At 37.2% G+C, this 25,213-nt stretch overlaps 2 protein-coding genes across 3 annotated transcripts; one reads left to right on the top strand and one right to left on the bottom strand.

Moving 5' to 3' along the window:
* Positions 1-400: 400 nt before the first annotated feature.
* snrpe (small nuclear ribonucleoprotein polypeptide E) lies at positions 401-6,030 on the bottom strand. Its single transcript, NM_201004.2, has 5 exons — positions 5,855-6,030; positions 5,539-5,565; positions 4,114-4,176; positions 704-782; positions 401-595 (listed from the first exon to the last, which is right to left on the bottom strand). The coding sequence occupies exons 1-5, from the start codon at positions 5,906-5,908 to the stop codon at positions 540-542; spliced, it is 279 nt and encodes a 92-aa protein (NP_957298.1). The 5' UTR covers positions 5,909-6,030; the 3' UTR covers positions 401-539.
* A 580-nt stretch (positions 6,031-6,610) lies between these two features.
* On the top strand, positions 6,611-17,764 carry yod1 (YOD1 deubiquitinase). Of its 2 annotated transcripts, XR_012386784.1 has the most exons (4): positions 6,611-6,660; positions 8,896-9,120; positions 14,620-16,140; positions 16,668-17,764. XR_012386784.1 is itself a non-coding variant. In NM_001017716.2 (3 exon segments), coding segments are annotated over 2 exon segments (906 nt in total). In that variant the 5' UTR covers positions 6,617-6,660; positions 8,896-8,912; the 3' UTR covers positions 15,318-15,583.
* Positions 17,765-25,213: the final 7,449 nt, after the last annotated feature.

Below are 25,213 nucleotides of genomic sequence, written 5' to 3'. Positions count from 1 at the left end.
TTTCCCTATTTTACAATAATATTTCCTGTATTTTTGATTGAATTTAGCTTTTGGTGAACTCGGAATACCTTAAAAAACACCAACCTCAAATATTTGATAATTTGCTTTTTGTTTAACAAAATGAAGCCGTCACATAAGTGTTTCCAGTCAGAAACAATACTGTGTACTTTTTATAATTATTTTTTTTTGTGGGGGATTTCATCGATAATAGATAGAACAGTAGAGTACTGACAGAAAAAGCATGCAAAGCAGAAAAAGGGGGAAAAAATAAATAAAACATCGGCATAGGACCTCGAGGTGGGAATCAAACTCGGGTCGCCTTGAGCAGCAGAGTGCATGCATCGATGGACTAACCACTACGCCACTGGCACAATACTGTGTATCATACTAAATACAGTAGTCTGAAACAGTGAAAAAGGGGTTTATTTTGGAGATTTAGAAAACAACAAAAAGGTTTCCACAATTATAGGTCAGTCAATAATCCAAATATTGAGAAATGAAAACAAACATTAACAGCAAACAAATAATATTCATGTGGATCAATTGGACACACTCTGCAGCAACGTGATGTTGTCTCCTTTCAACATAATCCGTCCTGTTAAATACAAAAAAAAAGCCCTCATTGTGAATTTCTTCATAAATTTCTTTTATTTTTGCTTCTCTGAAATGCATATTTCACCACAAGTGTGAAGTTCACACTTACCCAAGGGCTTCCTGTTTTTGGTCTTCATGTGAACCTCCTCCGCATCGTCCAAAACCAAATTCATGTACTCATCAAACCCCTTGAAAGAAAAGAAATCATAGAGGCTTTTTAATAAGACGTGTGACACAGTTGATATGAAAAACTTCCATATTTCCATAAAAACAATCCATATTTAAAATGTGTAAATAAATGGGCATATCATGCATGGTGCACTGATGTGTCAAATATTTAGTTTTTTTTACAAAAAAAGTGTTCATTTATTTTTATTTATTTATTGCCACATCAGCAACCTTTGGCTGTTTCGTGGCAAAATGGATATAAATAAAATATTACATGATAAAAACATTAGTATTACAATAAAAAAAGTTACTTTAGGCGAATATATAAAATCAAAATAGATCAAATTCACAAAAAAATACATCAAAAGTTAAATATGATTTTTTAGTTCAATTTGTGATAAATTATTTAAAATTCTTTCTGGTGATACCTTTTTAAAAATGTCCATCAAAATACTCTCCTTAAATTTTGTCTAATGGTTTTTAAAACTTCCACATTCCACCAAAATATGTTTTATGGTAAAAGCAGCCCGGCAGTAATTACATTTAGGTAATAAAAAGAGTGTACATCAGAAAATAAAGAGCAGGACTGGCTTGATATCAATAAGTCAGCAAGAGTAATAAGTCACAAAAATTATTATAATGCCTTAAGCCTCATTCACACTACGAGTGACTTGCACCAGCAAAGTGAGTGAGCAACTTCTGGAGACCTTCTGAGCAGCGTGACCAAGTTGAGAATCTTTCAACTATGAAAAGCAACTTTCTTGAGTGATAGCCAACAGGAGCGCGAGTAGAGCTCACATGATCCTCTCTCTGCTCGCTCAGAGGCTGGTTGTGTTCTCCGTGCTCTAGACCTACACAGACCTGCACTTGCAGCAGTTCACCACCCTGAGCGGCACGCAGCTTCAAAGTCACTGCTAGTGTGAATGAGGTATTACTCACACATACATACACACACCTGGAGCATGTATACACTGAACCTTGGATTGCACTTGAATGGTCAGATGTGCATCGACTTATTGCATAATATCTGCATTCGTTTGTGCATTAGGTCTAAATATTTAAAAAACCCTGCTGCTGTGTGTCTTTCTTCTTTATCTTTAAAATAGATTTTAAAAACTTACAAAGAACTACACTCACCGGCCACTTTATTAGGCACACCTTACTAGTGCTGGGATTGCCTTTTGCCTTCAGAACTGCCTTAATTGCTGAAGAGTGAAAGAAAATATCCCCACACCATCACACCACCACCAGCAGCCTAAACAATTGACAGAAAGCAGGATGGATCCATGCTTTAATGTTGTTGACGCCAAATTCTGACCCTACCATCCGAATGTCACCGGAAATGGAGACTCAGACCAGGTGTCTTTTTTCAATCTTCTATTGTCCAATTTTGGTGAGCCTGTGTGAATTGTAGCCTCAGTTTCCTGTTCATAGCTGACAGGAGTGGCACCTGGTGTGGTCTTCTGCTGCTGTAGCCCATTCATCTCAAGGTTGGACGTATTGTGCATTCAGAGATGCTCTTCTGCAGACCTCAGTTTTAACGAGTGGTTGCCTTTCTATCAGCTGGAACCAGTCTGGCCACTCTCCTCTGACATCAACAAGGCATCTGCGCCCACAGAACTGCCCCTCACTGGATATTTTCCCTTTTCAAACAATTCTCTGTAAACCCTCGAGATGGTTATGCATGACAATCCAAGTAGATCAGCAGTTTCTGAAATACTCAGACCAGCCCGTCCTGCACCAACAACCATGCCGCGTTCAAAGTCACTTAAATCACCTTTCTTCCCCATTTTGATGCTCCGTTTGAACAGCAGCAGATCGTTTGGATAATTTCTATATGCCTAAATGCATTGGCTGTTGCTCAATATGCAATCTTTAGTGGTCTTGCGTCCTTGTAGTCATGTAATGTCATCATCAGCTGCCAAAGTTCAGTTCCAAAACTCAAGACTGCAAGAACAGAGGACTCGTGAAACTTCCCGAATGCGTTCTTGATATTGAGGATGCAGCGATGCAGACTTGAGCAACGATCTTGCTAGAATTCCCAGAAGTCATTGCGACTGGAGGTGGGAAGCGCCGCATTTTATTTAGATTTATTATTAAAGTTCAGAGATATCACTTATTTACCTCAGGAGTTTCCCTAAATGAAACGGTAAATATAAACATTACCATAGACATCTTAATAAAGGAATAAAGGCAATAAGGGTGTTTGTTTGCTGAAATTTGTATTAAAATCTGTTTTATTGATACTGTGCAACGTATATTTATAATGTTTTTATGCAGAGTATATATTTTGAAAAGGGGAAAAACAATAACTCATTGTATGAATGCTGTAATGTTTAAATTTTAAATTAAAACGAGTGAAGGTCACGTGACCATCAGGAAGAACGCAGCATCCCATTTCCCACTGGATGCGTTCCCTGTTCTCGTGGTCTCCCGAGTTTGTTCTTCCAAGGAAAACTGGCAAGACTGGTCTCCACAAGAACGCAAGTCCAATCTCTGCATTCTTGGAATTGAGAAACAGCCATTGAGTTGCTGCCATGTGATTGGCAGATTAGAAATTTGCCTTAACGAGCAGTTGGACAGGTGTACCTAATAAAGTGGCTTGTGAGTGTATATTGTACTGATAAAAGGAGTAAATATTATACACCGATGATGGCATATTTATAAAAATAATAATTATAATTCCCAAGTGCTGATTAGCAGAGAGATTGTTCCAGCACATTTTTAAACAAGTATTAATTACTAATTTCTTTTGTTTTTGCTATATTATTTTTAAAAGATACAAGCATTCAGCTTAAGGGTAATTAGCATTCATAAGCAATGATTATAAAGCATTCGTAATCAGGGAATCATTGGAGAACAGAGGTTTGTTCTGAAGCCAATCAAAAATGTAAATATTTCTTAAGGGGGCTAATAATATTAACTTTTGAGATTATTTTTAAAAGGTCAAAATTGCTTTACTTCCTTCCAAAGTAAAATAAATGTACATCTTCCAGAGGAAAAAAACATACATGACATATCGAGAAGATTTCCCAGTTTTCTGTTCAACAAAAAGAACTCACATTTTCACAGGAGGGCTAATAATATCGTCTTCTGCTATATTAAATAAATACTCATCACTTTATAATGAATTGCAGTTGAATATTGATTTATTGATTCAATGCATTGATTTAATTAAAGAATCCCAGTAGGGCTGGGCAATAAATTGAAGGCGATTTTTATGCGCATTTTGTCAGTTGTGAATTAGGATTTAGCTAACCTGAAAAGGTAGGATTGAGTTTTCATTTCAATTGATCAAGCAGCCCAGATTCCCAGCTCTAGTGTTATTGGTAAATCGGAGACTTTACTCACGATGATGCAACCCTCTATCCGCATGTTGACCTGTTCGTACAGCCACACCGAGATTCGGGAACGCTGCAAAGAAGCAGGAAAATTATTACCAACTGCTCATTTAGATTTTGTGCCAAGTGGTTTAAACAAAACAATTTTTAAAAAACATTGTATAAAAAAAAAAAAAAAAAAAAAAAAAAAAAATGCTGGATTGTCGGAACCCAAAATTGGGTCAAATATGGACAAAACCTTTTATCTAATGAAATTTAAATGTCACTTTTTAACCCAATGTTTGGGCGTGTCGATATTTGACCCTAAAATTATATTAAATTATATATATTAGATAATAGTTTAATTTCGAGTTTAATCATAATGGAGTAAACGGTTGGGTGAGTAAATAGTGAGTACATTTTAATCTTTAAGTAAACTGTCCCTATAAGGCTTGTGACTGTGTGAACATTTCAATATTTCAAATTTCAAAACATCCGGCCACAAGAAATGTTTTGTAACTCTAATAAAGATTAAATAATATACAGTGAAGACTCTGCAGTGTTGATTATCTGAAAACTATAATTATATTTTATCTTTACTATATTTTATTTATCTATGCTTGTAATTGATCTGTTATGTATTATTCAAGATTCACTCCTCTACAAAATTCCCCCAATCAATCCAAATATACCTGTTGAATCAAATAGGTAAAGTTGGTTTTATATTTACACATTCATTCATTTAGCACTGCAGTCTCTTTATTGTTTACCATGTTACCTTAAATATTCAGAATTAGCATGCACGTATGAGTTCTAAACAACATTAACACTATCTAATTCACTGTGAACAATGTACTTTGATAGTCATTTGCTGCTCATATGATTTCCCCATTTACAATTTGCAAAGAATACTTTTCTGTAATTATATTATTAAGGGGAAAGTCTGAATATCAGAATATAAAACCAACTTTACCTCTATTTAAATCACCAGGTGAAATAGTTTTCACATCGCAATATAGATCACAGAAATACAAAATATTGTAAAGTCAGATCTTTTCAATATCGCGCTAAATCAAGTGTACAGATATTTTTTCAACTAATTTCTCTGACTTTTCCAAAATTCTGTGGATTTCCCTGTTTTTACAAAACTTTTCCAGGCCTGCAAAATGCTGTGTCAAAATTCCATGACTTTTTCAGGTTTTCCATGACCTGTATTTTATTGAACGTGAAATTCAGAATGTGTGAATATAATTTAACAAACTTTACCTCAATGCTTACAATATTTTCATTTCTGAGAGAACTACCACTTTTGATATTTATCAAGACATCTATAAATCAGCAGGTATAACAGAATAAAGATTTTACTCTACAAAAATACAATAAACACATGAAAAAATAGACATATGTGGACAGATAAAAGCTTGTGTATGTCGCAGATTGAAAAACAAGTACTTACATTCTGTAGATACCTGAAAATAAGGTTCTGAAAGACTCGTTAAGGAAACAAATGACATATAAACACGATTCATAACCTTTTTCATTCATTTGTAACGCAGGGACACTGTTATAATCAGCTCAAACATTGCTAAAAGTATTTAGTATTCAAAATGTTAGCTAACACAACTTATATTACCTACAATAATATGCTAAACTATATTATATTATACAATAATATGTCAAAGTATATTACATTATACATATAACAGCACACATCCAACACATATCGGTACAATGGCGAGAGCTCAATGCAGCTATTTGGCCTGAAAGGATACGATGGGCTGCACCATGACCTTTTGAACCTTCTGTCCTTGTCCTCTGTACGCCATTCTTCTCAATAATATCCGGATGTTATTATAAAAAGTGACAAAATGTGATATTAAGTGTAATAGTTATTGGCGCGGCAACGAAAATCTCACGTTGGCTGCTGTTGTTTCAATGGCGGCGCAAATCCGGAAACAGAATGACGCAGATAAAATGGCGCGCTGATTCTATGTAATGCCTCCTGTGGCTTGGGGAGACACTACAGAAAGGCAGATTCACACAATTTTATATAATGCTTTATTTAAACTTTATATAATGCATACTACTATTAAAAGTTGTTAAGACGTTATGTGCAATAATAATACACCGGTTTCAAAGCAAAAAAAAAAAAAAAAACAGAAATGTGCGCACATCTAAAAATTTCAAAAGCAGGTGCTCGATCAGAAATAAACAAAGTAGCAAAAGATCAAAAGATAATCGGCATACTCCCACTTTAGCTCTCAAAAAGTCCTTTGATGACAAAAACTTTCGACCATGGTCTTTATACCGGTTTCAATCAGCATTTACCCTTAGAGTTTCATTTAAACGCTTTATTACATTAAAAAGTACAGCTATTCCATTTAATTTCTTATTAAATATACCAAGGCTCCGCTGATATTGAAATGTAATGCTATTGACGCATTAATAGATCATAGATATATGTAATAGATCACATTTGAAGCGTAGTTTTCGACGTAGTACACAAGGTGTGTGTGACGTACCGCGCAGGCTTTTGCACGGTCAGTGTGTCTGTTGTTGTTTAAAGAGACGCTCGGCGGTGAGTGATTTAGCCATTTTTATTACATTTATGATTATATTTCTGTTTATCTTTAAGAGTACACAATTCTAGTGAAAAACTGTTCATTTTAATACGACTTAACTGTATGTAAGCTGAGCTTTTGTAACGTAATGTGGCATGGCTATTAGCTAGCCTAGCTTATCTTGTTGTCAACATTGGCAATTATATTACTTAGCTCGATCTACATTTACTTAAGGGAGAAGAAAATAAGGTTAAAAATATTGAATTGACTAATTGTATATGTATATGTTGTTTTAGTTTCGCGTTAAACTCTATAGTTTATTGTTTAGTAGTTGTTTCTCAATAGCTCAGCACAATCCATTATCTGTAGTGACTCTTAAATATTTGTATTATTTAAAATATTGGAATATATTTGTTACCAACTTAGTATATTTCTCTCTTGTTTCGTTTGTGTATTTGATATATTATGTATTTATAATCTGTATAAATAATATATATTTTTTTAAATTGTCATTGAAAATCTGATGTTTTCTTTGTTTATTTTGTAAGTTATACTTTGTCCATCAAGAGGACATTTTCTGCGTACTCTGTGTACGTCTGTGTACTCACTTCAGCAAGTTCTGACACAATAAAAATAATTAAAAAAACAAACATGCTAGGAATTGCATACACAAACAAAAAACATATGCACACGGTCGATCTGTGTTGGGAATCAGAAAGAGTTTTATTTCCAGGTATGTTCACATATTTGAGAAATTTGGTTTCGTGACAGAGCTTGACTGTGCAACATTATTACAGAGACAGGACAAAAAAACAGACAATACATACATTTTAAAAACAGAAGTAGTGAATGCAAATATACAATATTATATATAAAATATTCTAAATATTCAACAGTCTGACTGACACTGGGATAAAGGCCACACACATTTAAAGGGCACCCATGATGAAAATCAACATTTGTAAGCTGTTTGGAGAGAAAGTGTTGGAGTTTGTAAGTGTAATTTGTCCACTGTCATATTGGAGTGATACAAACACAAGTCTTTTTTTTATTTTTATTTACTAACGTAAAAAATAGGACCCAAATCCAAGTGATTTTGAGGCACATCGCCGCTTGATGTAGGAGTGCAATTTTATTTTATTTTCCCCGCCCACCGAATTGATTGACAGGCACCATGTTTATATAATAGCATATATACACATAAATGTATATGCAAATAAACTGAGATTCCAGCTCCAAAGTTCCAAATCTCTGTGATTTTTATAAGTTTTATAATATATGTTCATATAATGTTTGTTATAAAGATAGTAAAATCAGTGTAATTGATGAATTATTATTATTATAACCTTTATTTTACCAGGATAGACACATTAAGATTAAAAATCTATTTACAAGAGCGTCCTGGCCAAGATTAGGCAGTACACAAGTCACATGAGTCCAACAGACAACAAACAAAAAACAATTTACAGTTAACATGAATCCCACCGACAACTATTTAAAACATCTACGAACCGTGTTTCAACTTCTAAATCTTTTATAGTCTTTTTAAAAGCATGTAGTGAAATCAAGTCTTTGAACTGCAACTGTGTTTGCAGATTACTCCAAGCAAAAGGTGCTGCGTACTTAAAAGCCTTTTTTCCCATCTCAGTCCGCACTTTAGGGACAGAGAGTAAATAAATATCCTGTGACCGAAGACCATAGTTAAGAACAGGCTTTTTACAATGTAATTCTGGAGTACTATAATCACCACAGACGCATGGCATCAGTAAACGCTAATATGTGTTTGTGTCCTGCAAACGGCATTTGTGTGAGACTCATCATTTCAGTAAGGCTTGAATAAACTACACCACGAATGCATCAAATAAACGTGGTATTTTTGAGCTGTATTTCAGCTTTGCCCAAGTCCGTCACTGACTGCTGTTTATCTGACGGAATGCATGATGAGAAGCAGGTGGGAACGGTGGGCGGGGAGAAGCAGCTCATTTTCATTTTAAGGCACAGGCTACAAAAACATCTACACCGTACTCGGACATTAAAACGGGCAGATTCTGGTGGCTTTAATACATAATCTGATGGGTATTTTCGGCTGAAACTTTACAGACGCATTCTGGAGACACCAAAGGCTTATCTTAGATCTTGTAAAAGGGGTAAAATAGGTGCTCTTAAAAATAATCTACATTTCAGTATTTGCTCTGTTTTGAATGTTGTTCATCAAATAAACTTGCTTCGTGAATCTGTTTTTTTGTGTTCAGAAGTGAACAGGTACAGGATGCTGCGTCTGCGTTGCAAAGCCAAGAACGGGACCCATCTGATGCAGGGCCTTACACACCAATCTTGTGTTCAGGAACTCAAAGATAAGATCGAGGAGCTGACAGGGATACCATGCGATGTACAGAAAATCATGGTCGGTTATCCACCGTCCAGCCTGGATCTACGCAACGGTGAAGCCCATCTCAAAGACTACCCTATCAAATCAGGTTAGCAGAACACACATAGTTATCTTAAAGGTGCAGTAGGTGATCTGCAAGAATGCTAGCATTAGCATAATAGCTTAGAAATTTTACGACCCTCCCCTGCCGTCCAAAGCCACACCTCATTAAGTCATGAACAGACGAACGTGCACTTATTTGATAAAACACTAGGTCATGTCATTCACCACAAATCACCAGTTAGAAAACTCTATGGAGTCACACACTTTATCAAGCATAGTTGTGGACAGGCCAGCGGGTGCAGGAATTATATTTCCCTAAAACCCTAGAGTTCCCTAGAGTCACAGGCTGTCACTGTTCAAAAATAAACACGTGTGTAAATATAAATCAAACTTCACCTCAGTAAAGCTGGTTAGGCGGAAGAGCATGTTTCCTGATGTTTTGTTGTTAAACTAAATAAAAATCAGATCAGAAAAAAGCAGTGCTAAAACAGAAATATCCTGTCTTCTGTTTACAATACACTTACGTTTACGTTATCAAGACAATGAGTGACTTTTCATTTTCAATTGTGCTCGCTGATCCTCGTACATCGCTTGTTTTCATATCCTTTTACAATTGAACTAAAGGAATGCTCGGGTCTATTTTACCAACTATATTATTGATGCTGTAAAAGGTACTCCATTGAACTTGAAAATAGCAAATCTTCTGCCAGTGGCTGAACAACACTTCTATGCATATGAACCCATTCATAAACAACAAAACAGTCTACATAAGCTTTGTGTGGCTGAAATTGTTTTAAAACACAACTGTCTAAACGTAATACTTCAGCCTTGGTGTCATCCTTCAGATTGTTGTTTTGAACTGCATAACGTCATTTCCCTTTAGCGTGCAAAAGTAATTCCGATATTTATTCAGGGTTTAGAAAAGTTTTGATTCTGCTTATTTGGCAGAAGCCCTTTTAGAAACAATCTTTTTTTAATGCATACAAGGCCACGTCGGTCTTTCAGCAAGAAGTTCAGGATGATGCAGAGTTTGCCTGACGTGTCTGTCAGCTAGTGATCCGTGCTTCATGTGTACGCGCCAGTGACGTATCTGTCTGCTTAAAGAGGCTGCGCAGAAGTTTACATTTAAGTTTGTTGACAGACAGTTTGAGTTACCTGTCGTAATTGAGTTATTTGTCGGTCCGACAATTTTTAATTGGATGAACTTTTTTTGACTCATGCCTTACCCAAAATATAAAAATACATATAAACCGAATTAGATCCTTTAAGTCACTACAGGTGTGCCCCAGGGTTCAGTTTTGGGTCCGCTGCTATTTATCATTTATCTTCTTCCACTTATATTGTTATATTTTCCGCAAACACCAAATCCAATTTCATTGCTATGCAGATGACACCCAGCTCTACCTATCAACCAAACCCAACCACAAACTCCCACCTTCATCCCTTACTAACTGCTTTGCAGACATCAAATCCTGATTCACCACAAACTTCTTGAATTTAAATGACAATAAAACTGAACTTCTACTTATAATTACTAGGGATGTAACGGTATCAGAATTTCACGGTACGGTAATACCTCGGTATGAATGTCACGGTACGGTATTTATTGAATCATTTACAGGAAAAAAAAAAAAACTTTTGAAAATACTCCAAAAAAGTGCCAAAAGTGTCAATGACATACAAATTAGCCATCTATCTGTAAGCTTTGAAACAGGAACTTCAATTTTAATAACAAAAAATTATTAAACCATGTAAAAAAAATAAAGTTTCAATTTAGTATTGTTGAAAACTCATCACATTCAACATTTAATCACTCACTTAGATAGAGATGGGTTTAAAGGAAAATTATCATATAATTATAATCTGGTAAAAGCTGGTATCTCTGGGCATTTACAATGTCCCCTGCAACAGAAAAAAACCCTCTCATTTGGGACTGAGGTTTCTGGGACAAGAGAGATATGACTTGGTCCATGTTGACAGCAGTGGGGTAACGTTGTGCATTGTCTTTCCCCCACTTGAGAAGACAAACCATGAGTGAGATAGAGATCTCTTTGCGGTACAAGTCAATGTCTGCATCAATATGAACAGTGTGCTGTGTTTCTGCAGTCCCCATGACTGTTATTAGTCGTATTCCCCAACTTGCAGGCACGTGCACACATAGGGCTCAACCTGTGCAGTGCACATGCCCTTTTTAGTCTTGGATAGAAAATGCCCTTCCAAAACGATCAAAAGTGCCCCCGCGACGCGACACAACCTCCGTCCAGTCCAGCCCTTCAGTAGGCGCGCGATAACACCTCTCTTGAGTATGCGCGCTCAACCCCCCCTCGGCGCTTTTTCAATACGCGCGCCACAACACAGCTGATCAGAACGCGCGCGACAGCACCGCTATTCAGCACGCGCGCGGCGACAACACCCGCTTTAGGTTCGATCATTTCCATCTTTTTTCATCTCCGCTACTAGCAGCACACTCCATTTCCGCATTACTGGATCTGTAGCGACAACAGACCGCAAAGGATTATGGCCAGGCCGGGGCTGATGGGAAATGAAGTTTCAGCTACCTCCCGTTTGCTTCATTCGCCTGAGCAAATTTTCTCAGAAGACCTATAGTTTTACCGAGTCATGCGACTTCGGTAATATCGAAAAAATTTAATATTGCGGTATGACGGTATTTACAATACCGTTACATCCCTAATAATTACACAATCCACTTAAAATAAACCACATAGATTTTCCATTCCCACCGAGGATTCTGTCGTTACCCCCTCCCTTCAGATTAAGAGTCTGGGGGTCATCTTCGACAGCACCCTTTCATTCACTGCACATGTTAATAATGTCACCCGGTCCGCTTATTTCCACCTTCGAAATATAAATCGTTTACGTCCTACCCTCACACCTCAGTCAGCTGCCATACTTGTTCATAGTTTAGTCACATCCCGTTTAGACTACTGTAATTCCCTTCTGTTTGTCCTCCCTAAAAAAACTCTTCATAAATGACAACTGGTACAAAACGCCGCAGCCCGCATTATCACAAAAACTCCCTCTGTCTGTCACATCACACCCATTCTACAACAGCTTCACTGGCTTCCCATCTCTTTCAGAATGAATTATAAAATACTTCTTCTCACCTTTAAAGCCATCCACAATCTCGCTCCTCCATACCTTGCTAATCATGTTCATAACGCCACACCTTCTCGAACACTCAGGTCTTCTTCTTCCATTCACCTCACTGTTCCCTCTATCCGCCTTGTCACTATGGGGAGCAGATCCTTCAGCCACTCTGCTCCTCAGCTTTGAATGTCACTTCCTCCTGATCTCCATAATTTAGACTCTCTTTCACAATTTAAGTCCAAACTCAAAACACATCTGTTTAGAACAGCCTATTGTCTTTGACCCGATTGCATTTTTAAAGTTTGTATTGTATTCTATTGTTTTTATTTTAATTGATTGTTTTAGGTGTCCTCTACGGTGACCTTGAGTGTCATGAAAGGCGCCTTTAAATAAAATGCATTATTATTATTATTATTATTTTAATCAGTACTATCGGAATGTGAAGAGACTTTCAACCAGCACAACAACAACTGCACCATTAAGGTGATCAAATACATGCAAAAATGTGTTAAAATGCAGCGCTTAGTGATTAATCGCATTAACCCCCTGTTTGTTATGAAGAAATAACTGAACATAAAGACTTAGGGCCTACTCACACTATGCCATCCGTACCGTGCCCAGGCCCGTTTCCTGGATCGTTTGAGAAGTGTGAGTGCGCTGAATCGGGCTCAAGCACGGTTCACTTGGCCGGCCCTGGCCCGGTTGGAAGAGGTGTGCCTGGGCATAGTTCACTTGGGCTTTGGCACGGTATGCTTGTGTGTGAGTGCAAAACGCGCCAAAGCCCGAAACTGAAAGCGAGACGTGACTTTTAAGGGACTGTTTCATATAGATTTATTAATCATTACTGTTCAGTAGGGATGTAACGGTATTGTAAATACCGTCATACCGCAATATTAATTTTTTTCGATATTACCAAAGTCGCATGACTCGGTAAAACTATAGGTCTTCTGAGAAAATTTGCTCAGGCGAATGAAGCGAACGGGAGGTACCGGAAACTACAATTCCCATCAGCCCAGGCTTGACCATCATCCCTTGCGGTCTGTTGTCGCTACAGATCCAGTAATGAGGAAATGGAGTGTGCTGCTAGAAGCGGGGATGAAAAAGAGCTGGAAAACTCTAAAGCGGGTGTTGTCGCCGCGCGCGTACTGAATAGCGGTGTTGTCGCGCGAGTTCTTATCAGCTGTGTTGTCGTGCGCGTACTGAATAGCGGTGTTGTCGCGCGAGTTCTTATCAGCGGTGTTGTCGCGCGCGCGTACTGAATAGCGGTGTTGTCAGCACACTGTTCAGATTGATGCAGACATGAGATCTCTATCTTACTCATGGTTTGTCCTCTCAAGTGGGGGAAAGACAATGCACAATGTTACCCACTGTTGTCAACCTGGGCCAAGTCATATCTCTCTTGTCCCAGAAACCTCAGTCCCAAATGAGAGGGTTTTTTTTTCTGTAGCAGGGGACATTGTAAATGCCCAGAGATACCAGCTTTTACCAGATTATAATTATATGATAATTTTCCTTTAAACCCATCTCTATCTAAGTGAGTGAGTGATTAAATGTTGAATGTGATGAGTTTTCAACAATACTAAATTGAAACTTTATTTTTTTACATGGTTTCATATTTTTTTGTTATTAAAATTGAAGTTCCTGTTTCAAAGCTTACAGATAGATGGCTAATTTGTATGTCATTGACACTTTTGGCACTTTTTTGGAGTATTTTCATAAGTTTTGTTTTTTCCTGTAAATGATTCAATAAATACCGTACCGTGACATTCATACCGAGGTATTACCGTACCGTGAAATTCTGATACCGTTACATCCCTACTGTTCAGTGAACGCAAACTGCCGTCGTTTATTAAAGACACAAACTCCTCACGTCACGACAGCTGCGCGCCTTCAGCAGAGCTCCTCATTCCTGCGGCACGAGAGCTTTATGATTGTTTATGAGCGCCAAAAGTGGAGGATCTGTTCGGCGAAATATCTGACTGCGTGTCCCCGCATCCCTAAGGACTGTTAGGCGAAATATTTGACTGCATATCGAACGACTGAAACTTTATAACTAGAGAAATCTCCACTGTGCTGCTGAGTGAGAGAGCGCTTCTCACTAAACAGCCCAGCAGCGATGACGTAAGCGTGCCGAAGCCCGTTTGTGGTGTGAGCGCGGGCCGTCGGGGGAGACGGGAGGGGGGACAAGCGTGCTTTGGCCCGGTTCGAGGCAACTGTACCTTGTGTGAGTACGGCCTTAAAGATGAAATGGCATGTGAAAGTGAAAACATAAACAGATCTGCGCCGACATACGACTGATAATCGTTTAAAACAATCGTGATTACAGTTATGACCAAAATAATGGTGATCTTGATTTTTCCCATAATCAAGCAGCCCTAGTTCATTCACATTTATTTTTGATCGTTTTCCTCATCATAGTTTTTGTTTATTCCTCCAGGAGACACTTTGATTGTAGAGGAGGAGAAGAACAAACCCAAACCCCCAGTGCAACCCACTGTGACCAAAGGGCCCAGCTTTGAAGTGACCCCAGTCGTCGAGCGCCGCGTAGTGCCCGCCGACAACTCCTGTTTGTTTACTAGTGTGAACTACGTAATGGAAGGCGGTGTGTACGACCCGGCCTGCGCGTCCGAAATGCGTGGTCTCATCGCACAAATAGTAGCCAGCGACCCCACCGCGTATTCAGAAGCCGTTTTGGGCAAAACCAATGAAGAATACTGCACATGGATCCGTCGAGATGACACGTGGGGAGGCGCCATTGAAGTTTCCATCCTCTCCAAGTTCTACCAATGTGAAATCTGCGTTGTGGACACTCAAACGGTACGCGTGGATCGATTCGGCGAAGATGCTGGGTACACCAAACGAGTGCTGCTTATTTATGACGGAATTCATTACGATCCGCTTCAGAAGGTGTTGCCTGGTTCTGACGTCCCTGCGCAGACCGTGTTCTCCACCGTAGATGATGTTATTTTAGCTCAAGCGCTGGAACTAGCGGACGAAGCACGGAGGAAACGGCAGTTTACAGATGTCAACCGGTTTGCTTTGCGCTGTATGGTGTGCCAGACTGGCCTGGTAGGGCAGAAGGAGGCAAGGGAACATGCCAAGGAGACGGGCCACACCAATTTTGGAGAGGTGTGATGTTCTCGGCTCCATATTTAAAATCACCGCCGCGTCACTGCCACGCCATCTGACATGGTACCTGCTCTTTCACTGCTGCCTGTTCCAGCTCAGTACAGTCCTCTACCTCACATTGTCTTCAGGAGACTTTCACGTGTCGAGTTACCCAAGAATACAGTGTTCTTTTGGTTTCAGTTTACTCTTGAAGTATTCAATTGTGCTTTTTTTTTCTTTGCCTGACGTGAGGACAAGCCGTCTGTTTAAACCAAAATGTTTAAAAGGGATTTTCCACTACTTTCAACCCGTCTTGTTTGTTACGATGATTACAATACTCGTATTATGCTGATTTGAAACACATCCAGGTCATATTTCCACTCAGAAAAAGAAAGAATTTCTATACTGTTCTGCTAATATCACTACGCTTTCAAGAGAATCTGGCACACACATATACATCCTCCTGCAGTAATTTGATATATTTTTGAAGAATTTCTACATTACATGTTTGCTTCATTTTGATTCGTTCGATTGCAATGATTTTTAATTAAGCTAAAACTTGCTGTATTACATTTTAAAGGGATAGTTCAGCCTGTAATGACAACAAACTCACTATTTATTCACCCCAGTTTCTTTCTTCTGTTGAGCACAATAAAATATATTTTGAAGATTGACTTCCATAGAGGGAAAAACAATGGAAGTCAATGGTTACCGGTTGCCTGCATACTTTAACATATCTTCTCTTGTTTTCAACATATAAACTCAAAGTTTGAAATGAGTAAAGTTTAATTAAATAATTACAGATTGGTCATTTTTGGCTGAAATATTCCTTTAATATATTGTGGAAAATGTATGAAAGTAACGTATGCTAAATATAAGTCTTAATTCTGGTGTTAAATGTGACCTAGACATGTTTTTAACCCATGACCTCATGTAAAAAACTTTTAGAACTGACAATATGTATGGCAGAATCGCAGAAATACTGGATTAAAATCGTCTAGGGGGATGAATCGAGATCGCGATCTAATTTCTACATTACAGGCTTGCTTTATTTTTATTCCTTCATTTGCTAATTTTTAATTAAGCTAAAACTTGCTGTATTACATATTAAAGGGATGTTTCAGCCTGTAATGACAGTGAACGCACTATTCACTCAACCTCAAGTGGTTCCAAACCTTTGAGTTTCTTTCTTCTGTTGTACACAAAAGAAGATATTTTGAAGAATGCTGACAACGGGTAACCATTGACTTCCATAGTAGGAAATACAATGGAAGTCAATGGTTACTGGATTCCTGCGTACTTCAAAATATTTATGATTAAATAATGACAGATTTGTCATTTTTGGCTGAAATATTCCTTTAATATATTGTGGAAAAGGTATGAAAGTAACAGATGCTAAATATAAGTCTTTATTCTGGTGTTAAATGTGACCTAGACATGTTTTTAACCCATGACCTCATGTAAAAAACTTTTAGAACTGACAGTATGGACAATGCTAGCTAAACTATTGATAGTACTAAACAACTAATGAATTTAAGCAGTGTTAAGCATTAATATTTTGACATTATGAGTTCATCGAATCATGTATGGTAATCTCTCCACATGCAATGTGCTTTTGGATGTGGCCAGATAAAACGTTGAAGCAAAGCTGAAGACATGCCTTTGATGATTTCTAATTTACACATGGCATTAATGTATTTATATTATACCTGTCTTTGTAAGGTCATAAGCACAGCTTCTGAACAATCGACGATGGCACTACATGAAGTCTTACGTTCACTGGCTCCATTGTACCTGTTACTTGAAATAGTCACACAAAATGAGTTCTCAATATGGTTTGTCAGTAAGATAGCTAGCTAGAAACATGTGGGTTTTACAATTGAAGTGGACAACCAATGGTGCTGATAGTAGATTCTCACCGAGTCTGTAGATTTTGTTTTTGTTTTTCTCTGAAGGGCACTTGTGTAATTTCTGCAAACGACCACACAAGATTGTTTTATGCAAAATGTGTGCATTCTTTCTCAAGTGTCAATGTCGTATTGTTAGCACGAGTGATTGTAGTGAAATTTGAAAAGGAGAGATGTGTAATATTGAACATATTCCAGGCATTTTACGGAGGAACACGTTTAGATGTAGAAAAGTATTAAAGTATTAGCTGTGGATGAACTGTAGAGAGAAGACCGCTTGTAAGGCCTGAAGGTGATGTACATTCTCAGTATTTTCTGTCAGGTACAATCCACAAGGGTGTTTACTCGTTTGCAGCTTTTTTATTTTGGAGAAATGTTGCCATTGCAAGGCCAAAGGACTTTTATTTTTTATTATTTTGCAGTGCTTTATTTATTTTTAATTGCCGTGATCAGTGTTTTATCTACACTAAAGTAACTTTGAGTGAGGAACTGCATGTACAGCACTCATTGCTACAGAATCACTGGTTAATACTGGGTTAATGATAAATAAACTTGAATTGATATAAATATTTTGTTTGTGTGTTTTTTTTTCCTGCTTATCAATTGGTGTTTACTAAAATACAAGCATTACTACTACAATTACCAACACTAGAAAATTTCCATTTAAGCTTTATTGATTCTGGAAAAAAAACGTTGACTTTATTAAGCACTACATCCCATTGTCAAATGTTGCCAGATATTATTGAATGTTTTATCTGATAGTTGCGAGTTATAAACATTTCTAGGCTATTCTAACATTTTTTAAATTAAAATTACCACATGTTTTGATATGTATTTAGTAGGGTTGTCACGATAAAAACTTAAATAATCTTACAATACCAGGGTTCAACGCTAAAGATTTTTACTACTGGCTCGATCGGACCAGTGGTTCAGATTTTTACTTGCCCTGTAAATGTTTTCACTGGCCCGACCAAAAAATAAATACAAATTAATAGCTATTTCTTAGCCACAAATTAAAAATTGTGTCAAAATATTTGTATATCTAGAATTTAAATATTTAAAAAATGTTAATAAATGTATAATGAGAAAATTTCAAACAGTGATTTGCAAACAAAAGTAGCAAAATGTGCAGGTATTTAATTGCAAAACAAAAGATGGCTGACCTGCCAAACTGATGTCAAACTGTACAAAACATCACTTTATTTTTTTAGTCTTGGTGTACCCTCGTAAATTTCTCCTTCGAAGACATTAGAAACAAATGTTTTCCTTTAGCATTATCACTTGATGTTGCCCCCATGTTGCTGTCTCTTCGCTGTAATGGTTGTTACGTAAAAAAAAAAGTATGTACTAACAACATCCAATCAAATAAGAGGAACCAAGAAGATAGTATTTGAAGGCATAAAAACACAAACTGTTTCTTGATTCGGACTGTATTTGCACGCAATTGACAAATAGTCACAGGCAAATTAAACTTTAGTGACAGGGCATCAGTTGCCCGATCGGGCCAGTAACCATTCTGTCTACTGTCCTGAGCATCTCACACGCTGGCCCTTATTGTTGAGCCATGGATACTATACCGGCTGAAGTATCACAATACCAAGTAGTATTGCCATACTGCAATTCATAACTCAAATTATAAAGAAAAATGTCAGAAATACTATATTGTATGTTATAATAAGCCTACTTGAATGTAATTCATAATTCCCTTCAGACCAAAAAGGATTATTTGCACCACACTTAAGCTAAAATGTATTCACTCTTTTTGTTTATTTTGTAGATAACTGACCAACAAAAGTACATTAAACTAAAGATACAAATTATAACAACTGAAATTTGTTACAAAAGAGTATTTTTCCAACTAAATTAGGCTATATGATTTGGTCAAAAATTGTTTCAATGTTTTCTGTTGCTATTTTGGGTTTTTCATCTATTTTTTTTTTCAGTCTTATCAGGTAACTATCCAAAGTAATTAAAATTTTCACTTTGTGATTCGTTCTTTTAAAGAGATTGTTGTGGTTGTTGTAGCTGCTAAATCATATTAACAGTAACAGAAATGAACTGATTCACATGTGCGTTCGATCTGAAGCATTAGAAAACGTGCAGTATGCTACCATAAAAGGCGTGAATTCTCCACAGTTTTGCAACTTTAAAGTGCTCCACAGACCATTCAAATAAAATAATCTATTGTAGCACTTGCGTGTGAGCATTTTAGTGACTTCCCCCAATGCAACATTATCTATTGTAGATAAACAAATAATGACGATACTACCGTTTACAAACTGCAGTGGCACCGGCAGTATTTTGAAGCCATAGTATCGCGATACTAGCATCAAACCGGTAAACCGTGCAACTCTAGTACTTAGCAGAATTTGAGCTATAAACTCGAATTAGACAAAAGCAAATAAACTGCAAGAGTTAATGTTGCAGTTTTGAGGAAAAAAAGTCAGAATTGCAATACAGAATTGTAAAAAGTCTAAACCAGAGGTGCCCAAACTCCGTCCTGGAGGGCAGGTGTCCTGCAAAGCTTAGTTCCAACCCCAATCACCCTAACACACCTGGGCTTGCAAATCAAGCTCTTACTAGGCTTTAAAACATCCTTGCAGGTGTGTTAAGGCAAGTTGGAGCTAAAATCTGCAAGACACCCCTGGTCTAAAAAAAAAATTACATTTGCAAAATTTACATTCAGAATTAAGAGAAATTGCAATTGTGAACTATTCTCTGAATTGCAAAGAAAAAAAAACAATCATGAGATTTAAACTCTACCAATTAAAACACCACAGTTGCCTTCTATTTTGACCTTACAAAAATTAACTATGGTTTTACTATAACTTAACTTTATTAGGTACACCTGTCCAACTGCTTGTTAACTCAAATTTCTAATTAGCCAATCCCATGGCAGCAACTTAATGTATTTAGGCATGTACATGTAGTCATTATGATCTGCTGCAGTTCAAACAGAGCACCAGAATGGGGAAGAAAGGTGATTTAAGTGGCTTTGACCATGGCATGGTCGTTGGTGCCAGTTGGGCTGTTCTGAGTATTTCAGAAACTGCTGAGCTACTGGGATTTTCACGCACAACCATTTCTAGTGTTTACAGAGAATGGTCTGAAAAAGAGACAATGTCCAGTGAGCGGCAGTTCTGAAATACTTGGTGGATCCCAGAGGTCAGAAGAGAATGGCCAGACTGGTTAGAGCTGTGAAAAAGGCAACAGTAACTCAAATAACCACTTGTCCATCCCTTTAAGACCACCCATCTTCTGATGGCTACTTCCAGCAGGATAATGCGCCATGTCAAGCGTGAATCATCTCTAGCGTGTTTCTTAAACAGGACAAGTTCACTGTACTCAAACGGCCTCCACAGTCACCAGATCTCAATCCAATAGAGCACCTTTAAGATTTGGTGAAATGGAAGACTCACAACATGGATGTGCAGCCGATAAATCTGCAGCAACTGCATGAGGCTATCATGTCAGTAAGGACCAAAATCTCTGAGGAATATTTCCAATATTTTGTTGAATCTTTGGCATGAAGTTTTAAGGCAGTTCTGGAGGGTCCAACACAGAACGAGTAAGGTGTACCTAATATAGTGCCCGGTGAGTGTATATTTAGTATAGGTTGTGCAGTAAGTATTATTCAAATAGTAATCAATAATTAGTCCAGCAAAACAATTGTTACTCTGTGACTACCTTGGTTACAACACAAACCAACTAAGTATTTTGTTTGTTTTATATGAAGGAAACCATGTTTAATTTTCACATAGTAATTCTTACTAACAGCATTAAAAGTAGTTGGATTTAAGAAACTAATGGTCACACATTTTACACTTTTACTTACTTTTATTTTTCATTAGTTATATTTACTAACATGAACTATGAACAATACTAATCATAGTTCACCATTAACTAATGCCCAACCTAATGCCTGGTAATATTAGTTAATGCACTGTGAGTTAACATGAACAACCTATGAACAAAGAACAATGTATTTTTATTAACTGACATGAACAAATACTCTAATTATAATGTATAGTTCATTGTTTATTCATGTTGGTAGATTCATTAGGCTGGCTTGTGTAGCAAGCCAGACTACTGTTATCCTATTAAACTTATTATTATTATTATTAGGCTGGCTTGTGTAGCAAGCCAGACTACTGTTATCCTATTAAACTTATTATTATTATTAGGCTGGCTTGTGTAGCAAGCCAGACTACTGTTATCCTATTAAACTTATTATTAGGCTGGCTTGTGTAGCAAGCCAGACTACTGTTATCCTATTAAACTTATTATTATTAATATTATTATTCTTCTTCTGAGACTAAAAATTAAACTCTATCTCGTCCTAGGCCTTTCAAGCTATGACCATCAAACTCGGGTCAGACCTCCAAACTATTCTGACTCGAGTTGCTATATCCTTTCCGACTGATCCGACTTTCGGTTTTCCGAAAAACGTCCCGGGACCGTCGGAAAAATCCCATAGACGTAACATTGGATCAAACTTTGTGACCTCATAACTCTGCATCAGAATGTCACACAGACTTCTAACTGGGCTCATTTAACTCAGACTATCAAACTGCCAATGACTGACCACCTTTAAACTTTCTGGCCACGCCCTAGCAACCACTTTTGGACCCTAGAAACCGTCCCATAGACTTCCATTGCAAAATACTCTCATTGACTTTACATGGGATCAAACTTTGTGAGCTCATAACTCTGCATCAGACTGTCCTACAGACTAATGGCTGAGCTCATTTAACTCAGTCTAGCCAGCAGCCAATCACTGATGGCCTTTTAACTTTCTAGCCACACCCTAACAACCAGATACTGCACCCTAGCAACTGTCCCATAGACTGCCATTAAAGAGGTTCAGACTGATATTGTCATGCTGCAGTGTGATAGAGACATGGGGGTTGTGTTTAACTGTTCATACGGGCAAGAAGCTTTGATACATCATCAGTCTAAGCTGTCAATCAACTCCATAGCAACAAAACAGACTAACCTAGCAACGATATAATAGCAGCTATATCTCAGCATCAGAACATCGTAGAGAGGCGGGGGTTGGCTTGTTTGACTCATGCTCGCACTCCATCTATCTATCTATCTATCTATCTATCTATCTATCTATCTATCTATCTATCTATCTATCTATCTCTAACTATCTATCTATCTATCTATCTATCTATCTATCTATCTATCTATCTATCTATCTATCTATCTATCTATCTCTAACTATCTATCTATCTATCTATCTATCTATCTATCTATCTATCTATCTATCTATCTATCTATCTATCTATCTATCTATCTATCTATCTCTAACTATCTATCTATCTATCTATCTATCTATCTATCTATCTATCTATCTATCTATCTATCTATCTATCTATCTATCCATCATGCTAACAACATGCTAATTCATGCTAGAATCATGCTAGTTACATGCTAATTCATGCTAGAATCATGCTAGTCACATGCTAATTCATGCTAGAATCATGCTAGTTACATGCTAATTCATGCTAGAATCATGCTAGTCACATGCTAATTCATGCTAGAATCATGCCAGTCACATGCAAATTCATACTAAAATCATGCTAACAACATGCTAATTCATGCTAGAATCATGCTAGTCACATGCTAATTCATGCTAGAATCATGCTAACAACATGCTAATTCATGCTAGAATCATGCTAGTAACATGCTAATTCATGTTAGAATCATGCTAACAACATGCTAATTTGTGCTAAAATCATGCTAGTAGCATGCTAATTCATGTTAGAATCATGCTAACAACATGCTAATTCATGCTAGAATCATGCTAGTAACATGCTAATTCATGCTAGAATCATGCTAACAACATGCTAATTCATGCTAGAATCATGCTAGTCACATGCTAATTCATGCTAGAATCATGCAAGTCAAATGCTAATTCATGCTAGAATCGTGCTAACAACATGCTAATTCATGCTAGAATCATGCTAGTAACATACTAATTCATGCTAGAATCATGCTAGTAACATACTAATTCATGCTAACAACATGATAATTCATGCTAGAATCATGCTAGTAACATGCTAATTCGTGCTAGAATCATGCTAACAACATGCTAATTCATGCTAGAATCGTGCTAATTCATGCTAAAATCATGCTAGTAACATGCTAATTCATGTTAAAATCATGCTAGGTACATGCTAATTTATGCTAGAATCATGCTAGTAACATGCTAATTCATGCTAGAATCGTGCTAGTAACATGCTAATTCATACTAAAATCATGCTAGTAACATGCTAATTCATGCTAGAATCATGCTAACAACATGCTAATTCATGCTAGAATCATGCTAACAACATGCTAATTCATGCTAGAATCATGCTAACATTATGCTAATTCATGCTAGAATCATGCTAGTAACATACTAATTCATGCTAGAATCATGCTAGTAACATACTAATTCATGCTAACAACATGATAATTCATGCTAGAATCATGCTAGTAACATGCTAATTCGTGCTAGAATCATGCTAACAACATGCTAATTCATGCTAGAATCGTGCTAATTCATGCTAAAATCATGCTAGTAACATGCTAATTCATGTTAAAATCATGCTAGGTACATGCTAATTTATGCTAGAATCATGCTAGTAACATGCTAATTCATGCTAGAATCGTGCTAGTAACATGCTAATTCATACTAAAATCATGCTAGTAACATGCTAATTCATGCTAGAATCATGCTAACAACATGCTAATTCATGCTAGAATCATGCTAACAACATGCTAATTCATGCTAGAATCATGCTAACATTATGCTAATTCATGCTAGAATCATGCTAACAACATCTATCTATCTATCTATCTATCTATCTATCTATCTATCTATCTATCTATCTATCTATCTATCTATCTATCTATCTATCTATCTATCTTTTCATACTTTTTAAAACTGTTTAAATAAACTATTACCGTCAGGCTTTCACAAGCCAGCCTCAAAGTTTGTTCTCAAACTTTAAGAATCTAGTTATTATTAGGCTGGCTTGTGTAGCAAGCCAGACTACTGTTATCCTATTAAACTTATTATTATTTTTATTATTAATATTATTATTCTTCTTCTGAGACTAAAAATTAAACTCTATCTCCACCTAGACCTTTCAAGCTATGACCATCAAACTCGGGTCAGACCTCCAAACTATTCTGACTCGAGTTGCTATATCCTTTCCGACTGATCCGACTTTCGGTTTCCCGAAAAACGTCCCGGGACCGTCGGAAAAATCCCATAGACATAACATTGGGTCAAACTTTGTGACCTCATAACTCCGCATCAGAATGTCACACAGACTTCTAACTGGGCTCATTTAACTCAGACTATCAAACTGCCAATGACTGATCACCTTTAAACTTTCTGGCCACGCCCTAGCAACCACTTTTGGACCCTAGAAACCGTCCCATAGACTTCCATTGCAAAAGACTCTCATTGACTTAACATGGGATCAAACTTTGTGAGCTCATAACTCTGCATCAGACTGTCCTACAGACTAATGATTGATCTCATTTAACTCAGTCTAGCCAGCAGCCAATCACTGATGGCCTTTTAACTGTCTAGCCACACCCTAACAACCAGATACTGCACCCTAGCAACTGTCCCATAGACTGCCATTAAAGAGGTTCAGACTGATATTGTCATGCTGCAGTGTGATAGAGACATGGGGGTTGTTTTTAACTGTTCATACTGGCAAGAAGCTTTGATACATCATCAGTCTAAGCTGTCAATCAACTCCATAGCAACAAAACAGATTTACCTAGCAACGATATGGCACCAGCTATATCTCAGCATCAGAACATCGTAGAGAGGCGGGGGTTGGCTTGTTTGACTCATGCTCTTACACCATCTATCTATCTATCTACCTCTACCTATCTATCTATCTATCTATCTATCTATCTATCTATCTATCTATCTATCTATCTATCTATCTATCTCTATCTATCTATCTATCTATCTATCTATCTATCTGTCTGTCTGTCTGT

The sequence above is a fragment of the Danio rerio genome, chromosome 11 (assembly GCF_049306965.1).
Source record: "Danio rerio strain Tuebingen ecotype United States chromosome 11, GRCz12tu, whole genome shotgun sequence".
Taxonomy (NCBI): Eukaryota; Metazoa; Chordata; class Actinopteri; order Cypriniformes; family Danionidae; genus Danio; species Danio rerio.
Note: the sequence above shows the minus strand (reverse complement) of the source record. Positions and strands in the feature narration are given on the sequence as shown.